The 10,324-nt window shown below is 42.6% G+C and overlaps 1 protein-coding gene across 1 annotated transcript; it reads left to right on the plus strand.

Moving 5' to 3' along the window:
• The first annotated feature begins 430 nt into the window (after positions 1–430).
• On the plus strand, positions 431–7,655 carry LOC104940358 (26S proteasome regulatory subunit 4). The gene is made up of 11 exons (XM_010756947.3): positions 431–500; positions 982–1,035; positions 1,330–1,426; positions 1,741–1,865; positions 1,954–2,139; positions 2,342–2,470; positions 2,724–2,820; positions 4,145–4,334; positions 5,167–5,318; positions 5,719–5,873; positions 7,319–7,655. The coding sequence occupies exons 1-11, from the start codon at positions 498–500 to the stop codon at positions 7,451–7,453; spliced, it is 1,323 nt and encodes a 440-aa protein (XP_010755249.1). The 5' UTR covers positions 431–497; the 3' UTR covers positions 7,454–7,655.
• Positions 7,656–10,324: the final 2,669 nt, after the last annotated feature.

Below are 10,324 nucleotides of genomic sequence, written 5' to 3' on the forward strand. Positions count from 1 at the left end.
GGTCCGCAGAGGTAGTATAGGGGGGTCTGCCAATTTTTGTCATAATAATTGACAATTTTCACCAAAATAATGGTGAATGTGAGGGTGCAGATGATTAAGAAACTACAAACAGCGGAGGCATTTACACTCCAATCGGATGAATCAGTGGACATGTCCAAAGACACACCGCAGCTTTTTTTTAATCAATCATAAACACATATAGGCTGATAACGCAGTATATAAATACGTTCATAAGGTGAAATAAAAGTTGAATAAAGTAAAAAAAAAAAAGTTATTTTAGGCCAGGCTTAAAATGTGAAACTTTTTTAAATTTTATTAATTACATGTGGGGGGTCCCTACTCTGTTGGTCTCTTGTCTAAGGGGTCCTTGGGCTGAAAAAGGTTGAAGACCCCCTGGTGTAAACAAAGTTCTCAGGTGACATTTCTTTTTCTTTTTTTTTTTTTGGTCCTATAGAGTTTCCGTACTCCCTGACGTCACTTCAGAGCGACGGGCAACAATGGTAAGTGAGCAAGCATTTTTCCGCTCGGCTCGTCTGTTTATTTTAATTAAACGTTTTATTCGCCGATAAAACGCCACTTATCATATTTATTCAGGTATTGAAGCGTTGATATTCTGGCTGCCGCGTAGCTTCGGGCGGTTTTATGCCTCGTTTGTGAAGCAACAACAGATTTAAAAGTAGGTAGCCGAAAGCTAACGTTAGCTTTTTTCCCCGTTAGCTCTTATTAGCAGCGTCATTCATCTCGTAGAGACAGTTTTATCTTATATTTATAAAGGGTGTTATGCTTCTCTGTAGGTGATATTAATGTCAGGGAGTTTGTCTTTTTATTAACACGAGCTGACGTGTTTTATTCCGCCGTGACGGAGGCTAACGGAGGCGTTAGCCGCAGCTCGGCTAACGGGAGCGTTGCTGTCTTTAATGTTGTGGTAGCCGCTTTCCTCCTCACAGCTTTCATGACATGAACAACCTGATGTTCCTCTAGGGTCAAAGTCAGAGCGGAGGCCACGGTCCAGGGGGAGGCAAGAAGGACGACAAGGTGAGAGTGACAGAGCTGCTGCCAGACAATGACTCCACTCAACTCAGCTCGCTTGTTTTGGTGGCTGAATGTTGTTGTGCTCACAGTTGAACCTTGTAGATAATCATAATTATAAAGTGTAATATTCTAGTAAGCTTTAGTTCTGAGTCTAAGCAGCCAGACACTTTTTGTTACACACTGCTCTGATACAGCATCATTCATCTGTGTGTGTGTGTGTGTGTTTGTGTGTGTGTGTGTGTGTGTTTCTAACCTTTTCTGACATGTGTCACCGTTCACGCTTTGTACAAACTGAAGGACAAGAAAAAGAAGTATGAGCCTCCGATTCCCACCAGAGTCGGCAAGAAAAAGAAGAAGACCAAGGGACCAGATGCCGCGAGCAAACTACCTCTGGGTGAGTGACCGAGAGCTGTGGACGTGTGCGATGTCATTCATGATGAGTGTTTCTTTGGTCTTTTGGCTATCTACAGTTATCCCTGACATCCCTAGTAGATAGATCGTAACACTATTAAAACTGTTTATATTGCGTTACTGAATAAAAAAAAGTAAATATCAGAGAAAATAGCTTTATGATATTGACAAACTGTAAAACAGGGAAGAGAAAATAGCTTTATGATATTGACAAACTGTAAAACAGGGAAGGCAGTGTATGTCTCCGGTTGAGTCAAATGTATCTTTTTAAATACGCCGGCCTGTGTTTGCTTTCAGTCACACCTCACACTCAGTGCCGCTTGAAGCTGCTGAAGCAGGAGCGAATCAAAGACTACCTTCTGATGGAAGAGGAGTTCATCAGGAACCAGGAGCAGATGAAGCCTCTGGAGGAGAAACAGGAGGTCAGCCCTCATCACATACGTGCACTCACATGCCTTCGTGCTGTGTATTTGGATGAAATGGTCATACAATAACCTTGTTCTTATCCAGGAGGAGAGGTCAAAGGTGGACGACCTGCGTGGGACCCCCATGTCTGTGGGCACTCTGGAGGAGATCATCGATGACAACCACGCCATCGTTTCCACCTCAGTGGGATCAGAGCACTACGTCAGCATCCTGTCCTTTGTGGATAAGGATCTGCTGGAGCCCGGCTGCTCTGTCCTACTCAACCACAAGGTAGGACTCAGTGAGAAGCCTTTATTTTAGGTTTACATTACACAACTGTAAAGATAATTACAGTTGCATAACTTGATAGTGTTTCTCACTCAGCTGTGTCACTGCATTCTCTGATCTACAGCCAGCAAATAATAATGTTTTAAAATTTCCAGCCACCTCACCTCCCCTTACTGAGTGTCCTGTTTTCTTGCTTCACTTGTAGGTTCATGCTGTGATTGGGGTGCTGATGGATGACACTGATCCTTTGGTGACAGTGATGAAGGTGGAGAAGGCCCCACAAGAAACATACGCTGACATCGGAGGACTGGACAATCAGATCCAGGAGATCAAGGTATATCACTTCAGCCTGCCATGTAAAAAAACAGAGCCTGAACTGTTCTTCTTAAAAAGTATGTTTATGTTAATGATGTTCAATTCAGAGTGAACCCAAACTGCATATAATCAACTGTCTGGCTGCTCATTAAACACTGGGCCAAACCATGCCAATAATCAACAGTTAAAGTGATACAGATTCTGTCTGTTGCTTGTAATGAGGTTGACGATACATTGAGGCTGACTGTGCAGTATCTTCTTGTGTTATACAGGAGTCAGTGGAGTTGCCTCTCACACATCCAGAGTATTATGAAGAGATGGGCATCAAGCCCCCCAAAGGTGTCATCTTATACGGACCACCTGGCACAGGTAAAGACTTTCATTACACATTTTACCATCAAACCTGTAAAGACTCCAGCAGAAAATGTCCATTTTCTTTTAGAGGCCTACCATCCTTCTGACCTGTAACACAGTTTAGTCAGCCTCTTTTATAAGAGAGGTCATGGTCATTTCATACTCCAGCAAATCTGGTTGCTTGGCACTGAGGAAACATTTTGCCCACTGACAACTTTAATAAACAGTTTTCTTTATAAAAATGGGGAACATTTCTATATTACACTAAACAAACACTTTCCCGGAAGAACAGCAGGTCACGAGAGGCTGCAAGTATCTCCGGTGCCTTGAAACTGAAAATACAAAATAAATCACTTACACACCGTTCCTATCTTAACCACAGCTACAGCAACTAGAATCGTTCCCAAACAACTGATTTTAAAGGACACAGACAAGTCTTCCAGCTCAGATTTTTTTCATTTGCGCTCGTCATATTGTGACTGACTCGCACGCCAATCAGCTTGTGTTAAACTCATCACATGTTGCTAACGGCTAAAAGTTCCCAGGCAGAACAGTTTGAATCGTGACAGCACTATGCTCACTCCATGTTCCAGAGAAATCAGAATAATCAGAAAGTCAGAGACAATCGTCTGTGATGACATTTATGTAGTTATTCCCCCAATGATTTAAGGAAATGGCATCAATAGGTTGTACCAAAATGACACACAGATTTAAATTTTCCAGTTCAGTCACATTAGTATAAAGTATATTTTAAATGAAATACAGAGACAAAGGTCTTTGCTATCACTGGCAGCCGTCACTAACCTGCTGCTGCTTCTCACTAATGCCACAGAAGTCAGAGTTCCACTATTGTGATGATTCAAAACAACAAAAACTTAAATTACCAAGGTTTTCTAGTGTTCGAAATGGTTTCTGAATCAATTCTCTTCACTGAACAGTCTCATTAACAAAGGGCGTGAGGTTAAGTGAAGTGCACTTCACTGTTCACTTCAACTTGGCTGTGATTCACCTCCGTGCATTCATAAAGAACTACACATCATCACTGTTACAAATAGAAAAACTGAGGTTTAATCTTTGTTGATGTCAGATGTTGTAAACTTTAACAAACCTTTCAGACATCATGTGTCTGTCATCACTGCTTTGTTATGAATCTAGGAAATTATGAAAGAATATCACTTTTGTCAAGAGTAACATTTATACATCTCAGAAATCCAGTCTTGCTCTTCTGTCCTACCAATAATTGACAACATCCACTTGGATGCAGCAGCTAGAATATAAACCAGTAAGGTCTGTTGTTGTTGTTGTCTTTTAACCAACTGTACTTCTCTGCATGCATCAGGGAAGACGCTTCTCGCCAAGGCTGTGGCCAATCAGACATCAGCCACCTTCCTGCGCGTGGTGGGCTCAGAGCTGATCCAGAAGTACCTGGGAGACGGGCCCAAACTGGTGCGAGAGCTTTTCAGGGTGGCAGAGGAGCATGCGCCCTCCATTGTCTTCATCGATGAGATCGATGCCATCGGCACAAAGAGGTACACAGACGTCTGCTCAGAGCTAACTTAGACAGAACCTGGGAGACTGAGAGTGCCGGAGCAGTGATAATGTATCACATACGGTGTTGAGGAGTCTGAAGACGAGGACAGGGTGTCGAATTGGAAGTGTGAGAACTGGCTGTGCCTTAATATAAGTGTTTTATTTTTCCTTGGCACATTTCAGTAACTTTCATCATCTGACTGAAAGTTTATTTCTGTTTGGGAAGTCTTAAAATTATGTAAGCCTATTAAGCAGTTTACTAAGCAAACTGCTGTATGAACAGCAAGCACACAAATGAAGGATGCCCTGTTAGATACAGCACCCAGGATATTAGAGGACTGTATCATTACAAAGTGAATGATTACATTGTGTGTCATTGAATATAGGCTGATATAATTTGAATTTTTAGGTGTTCAAATGTATAAATATAACTAGTTCAACTTCCATGTCAGACCAGACCGGACCTTTTTCCTATTCCGACGCTACAGGATCTATCTAATCAAAAGCTTGATTTGTTCTTTTTTCCCTCCCAGCGAAATGTAAAAAACTCTTAACACTGATAGTCAGGATATTGGCTGACAGGCATCAACGGCCTATATCAGACTTTGGTTGGATGTTGACGCACATAAATTATATATGAATTTGCGCTGCGGACATGGCTGGGCTTTTTTACCTCACATGGAAAAGACAGCAAACAACTCATTTGAATGGATCAGTGGAAACAAGACTGCAAGATGGACAAGCTTGAAGTCCTCAGAGTCTGAGGTTGCAGGGCGATGAAGCAGATTCTATAAATTCTTGATAGAAAGCTTTCCTGTCTGTGTTGTGAAGGTATGACTCCAACTCTGGCGGTGAGAGGGAGATCCAGAGAACCATGTTGGAGCTGCTCAACCAGCTGGATGGCTTCGACTCCCGGGGAGACGTCAAAGTTATCATGGCTACCAACCGGATAGAAACCCTGGACCCGGCCCTCATCCGACCTGGTGAGTCATCACTGACTGTCTGATCTCATATCGACAGTTTGTCTTTGAGACATTGGAGAAGTGGCTGTTTTCTGCTGAGTCACTGCAGGGTGAAGAAATGATGTCAGGTTTTCTGTCTGCCTTTGGAAATTAATCCTTTTCCTTTTTCCTAAAAGAATAATTAAGACTTTCTTTTATTGAACTCTGAATTATTCACCTGACCTCAGTGGTCAGATTTAGACCTGAACTGAAACTGTTGACACTTGACCCATCGGCTGATCCCTGATCAGATCTGCTATATGGGCAGAAACCTCACTTAGCTTATTAATTACTTTTCAAAATGATTAGTTGTTGGCATTAGTAAGTAGTAAGAAGCCCTTCACAGCAGCAGTTTCTAATGTTTCTGTTTTTGTCTCTTCAGGGAGAATCGACCGCAAGATCGAGTTTCCTCTGCCAGACGAGAAGACCAAACGGAGGATCTTCCAGATCCACACCAGCCGCATGACAGTAGCAGATGATGTCACCCTCGATGACCTCATTCTAGCTAAGGACGACCTATCAGGAGCAGACATTAAGGTAAGAGTGAGACTGTCCGCACACTGCCGCAGACTGGTTTTCTCTCTGATCTCAGTAGCTTGATACAAAATCCACCTGCCAGTTTCACGTTTTGACCAATCAGGATTAGAAAGATTAGTAGGGCTGCAACGATTCCTCGAGTACCTGGAGTAACTCGATTACAAAGACTGGTCGAGGAATTTCGTCTGCCTCGAAGCCTCGTTTAATTAAATTTAAAGCTCACGTTTCACACGGATTCTTTTTAGTGTGACACAGCGTGCTTACGTTGCAGGCCATGCGTCTCCTGCAAAGCGGAAGAAGACAGAAGTGGGCTTTTGGTAACACATGTGGACAGTGTTGACGTACAGAATGGCAGACGCCAGGACTGAAAACAGCCAAAATGACCAAACGCAGCAAAGCGAAAGTTATAAGAATAATAATTTTATACGATTAATCGATAGAATATTCGACAGAATACTTGATTACCAAAATATGGGATAGCTGCAGCCCTAAATCTTAGCAATGGAATGACATTTACCAACCACAGCCAAAACTGGGGATAGTGGATCCAGTGAGTCTTTGATTACTCCCACAGATGTAATGGTATCTGTCACTGAACACTGCTTCAACATAAGAATAGATCAAGCAGCACGGCAGGGGCTGTGTCCAATCGAACCGCTTCCTGGCACTGGAGACTTATTGTCCGTTTTCTTCATTTGTTCTGGCCTGATTCTCTGACTCCAGCCATTTATTGGTTGTGTGAGCTCTTTGGCAGCGAGCCAGTTCACATTGTGGCTCAGCAGAAAGAGGAAAACAATATGAAGCTGTCTGAAGGGAGCCACAAGGGCCGATTTTCTAAATGATTGTAGCATCAACACTTCTTTAATTGTGTTATCCAGAGCGGTTACAGTAATCTACTGCTCACTGACTCAACTCTGCTGCCCTCGTGTGGAGGCTGGCGGAATTACACAGTGGGTTCCAGCTTTCTGATATGTAGTTAGATTCATATGGATTTAATTTCTTTATCATAAACAACTTTAACATAGAAATGACCAATGATCATTTACAATAGCAGGTATGTAGCAGAAAAATATTTGCAGACTTCTGTGATATCTGATCTGGAAAAGCATTCAAGTGACACCTCCACCTAAACTCTTATCTTGTGATAGTGAGAGGTGGCTGTCAAGTTCATCCTGTGGTCTGATCTGTGATCAGTTTGAATTGTGTCTCTTAGAATTAACTCCCGTCTCGAGTTACTGGTGTACCTGGTTAACAGGAAAGCTTAAACACATATTTTGATAATATGACAACACAAAGAAGAGCATTGTTACTGCTGCTGTTTGTTTTTACTCTATTAGACCACACCCATGTCTTTACTGTACTTCTACACAGAGGAGCACACCTCCATGCTTTCTATTAAAGCAGAAATCAAGCTTGACATTTGTTCCCCTCTCTCTGTTCTCCAGGCCATCTGCACAGAAGCAGGCCTCATGGCTTTGCGTGAGCGTCGTATGAAAGTCACCAACGAAGACTTTAAGAAGTCCAAGGAAAACGTGCTGTACAAGAAGCAGGAGGGCACGCCGGAGGGACTTTACCTCTAACTTTTACTCTCACTCACCCACCTTTATCCTTGCCCCATCTCTATCTATCGCTGTGTGAAAGAGAGGAGGCAGCAGTTGAGTTGTCTGTCTCCCCAGAGAGAGTTTTGATATATTTTGTGCATGTCATGTCTGGCTTATCCCACTCTCCTGTTACCGTTATGTGTAAAAAATAATAAATATAAAATGAACAAAAAAAAAAGAAGTGGTCGGAGTGTCAGTCATTTGTTTTATCCTCTTTATTTGCACCAAATTTTGTTTGTACATACGGAGCATCTACTTTCCTGTATATTGAGTTCATCACCATGCTGTAATATCAGAGATAATTAATCACATGAATTATTCAATTAGTTCAGCCTCTGTGTCGTCGTCCTTGGTGTCACAAACAGAATCAAGCGTATCAATATGCAAAGTCATGTTTGATTGTTTGTTTTTGCTTTCTTGTGTCCTTGCATACTTCCTCAGGCTGATATACCTGTTACTTCAACCCCGGAGACATGAAAGACGCCTGAAGGAAATTACCATCTCCTCCTTTAAAAAAAAAAAAAAAAAAGTCTTGTCACAGCAAGAAAAAAAACAGGTGGCCTTCTGAAAAACAGTAATGTGCAAACACTCCCACACACACTCAGTGCAGATGTACATAATTAAACCTTGGCGTAACAAAGAGGGAGAGAGATCAAACACCCAGACTAGCATTTTATTTCCCTCTTAAGTGTTAAGGGACTGTTCCCTAGCAATAGTTGTTGTTTCTGCATGATGATCGATACAGGAAAGGGAAAAACCAACAAGTGTTTGGTCATTAAAGGAGCATTGATCTCTGGTCTTCTGGAGGGATGAACACCATTATTCCAAGAGTCAAACCCTCAGGTGGTGTTTTGATGTTGGTGAAGAGCACCATCTGTCCAAAATCTCCCAGGAGATGTTCAATAGGGTTGAAGGCTGTAGCATATGATTCACATCAATCAGTGACCCCCATGTGCCCTATGGATAGAAGTCATCCTGGACCAGACAATTCCCATCAGGATAGAAATGTTTCATCATGAGGTACAGCCTCAAAGTGGACAAGTGGACCCAAAACAACCCAGCATAACAGAGACATGAAGCTCATTGTAGGGTTCAACCATTTGGACCTGTGCTGTAACATCTGACTATATATCTCACCATATACAGACCAGTGCTGATTTTCTTTGCCACTGATCTCACAAATGTGCTTTCATGTTTGTAATGAGGGGTTTACACACGCATGTAATTGTCTGGACTGTCTCTCAGTCACCTGAGGAAGAGCTGCACCTCTGTTTTTCCTCACGAATCACACTATTGCACCAGCATCACGCTCATCAGATGTGTGACAACCATGCTTACTGATGTCTTTCCCATAGGTCTAAATGCAGACTTTAGTCACTGTTTCTATTGGACTGAGGCTCCTGTCATCCGTGCCCCAACAATGAACCCTCTTTCAAAGTCACTTTTCCTCTTGGCATCTTCATACAGAATCAGAATCAACTGGGCCTTGCTCTGTGTTTTTATACACACCACTGAGCTCTACTGGATGTTAATTGGTTAACTGTGCCATGCGGTGCACCTGTGTGGAAGCATCTGCATTTGTTCCGTTTCCTCCACTCATTTATTCAAGTTTTCCCTTTTAATTTGTCGCCTCTCTGTGACGAGTGCAGCCTGTGCTTTGGATTTAGCTGTCCCTCTATTCAAGCCAGCCTTTACGTTATTACAGCACGGTTAAGTAAATCCAGCTAAGCTGCCCCTTTGCTGCAGTCTTGACATGCGGCGAACAGCAGCGTTGATTTAATTCCTCTTGATGTGGAGCCATGTGTAACTCAGTGCTCAGCAGAAAGTGGCCCCGTGCAGCAGGCATCAAACCACTTTACAGGGCCATCTCTGGGCTCGAGCGAGAAGGGAGCTACTGCTGCAGCCCCCTCCTCAGAAACACTCTCTCCTTATTAAATCAGTCACGCATTTCAACCGCAGCTCATACATCGCAGCACATTCAGCAAATGGAAGAAAAAGAAGAAGAAGAAGAAGAAGAAAAAAAAAACCTTTTAAATCAAGCGTGGCGTGTTGGGCCAGAGAGGCTGGGAGTGATACAAGAAGAGGGGTGTGCGTTCTAATGAGGCATTTGCCCTGTCAGCTCAAGGCAAACTCCGGGTTGGGTATTTCTAAACCGCCCCCGTGAGCACACAGATACTGATGGGTAAGGGGGTGTAGGGGATGATACGGCAGGACTGATCATGGCGTTGGCATTCTCTGAAATGTCACATCCAAATTATTGTTCATTCACGGTGTGTACAGATTGTGCTCTAGATAATAGCCCTGTTTTTTTGTTAAGTTATGTTCCCAAACACACTATAAGAAAATTATTATTCATATTAAAAATGACATGCAGCTTCTTTAGATGTATTTATCTAGCTTAAGTTGCTTTTTTATTTGTATTCGGTGGACACATGGCAGAGGTCAGCTTAGGATAAACGTCTTATAAAGTGTTATTTGCCTTGCAAATTCTACAACAATCATTAGTATACTTCATACTGATAGGCTCAAACTGTGTGAGTGCTGACTAATTCAAACCAGATACCTCAGGCCCGGTTTTATGCGGCTTCTTTAAAGGGCAACAAGACATTTAAAAGTGAGTGAGTTGAATGTTTGCCAACAGCCAAAGAAATGTTGTCTATAGAAACATGTAACCCTCACCTCTGTGTGTGACTGGTTAAACTGGGTAGATTGTTAATGCCCATGACTGCCAAGAAGGAAGAAATGTGTGTTAGTGCTCTTGTGAGTGAGGTGGAGGCCGGGGGAGGCGCAAAAAGCGTCAAGGAAAATGTACATCTGCTTACGTAATAGTGATTTCTCCTGTTAAACAGG

This window comes from Larimichthys crocea, chromosome XI, assembly GCF_000972845.2.
Source record: "Larimichthys crocea isolate SSNF chromosome XI, L_crocea_2.0, whole genome shotgun sequence".
In the NCBI taxonomy this organism is placed as follows: Eukaryota; Metazoa; Chordata; class Actinopteri; family Sciaenidae; genus Larimichthys; species Larimichthys crocea.

Coding starts and splice junctions, on each gene's coding strand:
- LOC104940358 (XM_010756947.3), top strand. Junction 4,335..5,166: donor GATGCCATCGGCACAAAGAG/GTACACAGACGT, acceptor TGTGTTGTGAAG/GTATGACTCCAACTCTGGCG. Junction 5,874..7,318: donor TATCAGGAGCAGACATTAAG/GTAAGAGTGAGA, acceptor TCTGTTCTCCAG/GCCATCTGCACAGAAGCAGG.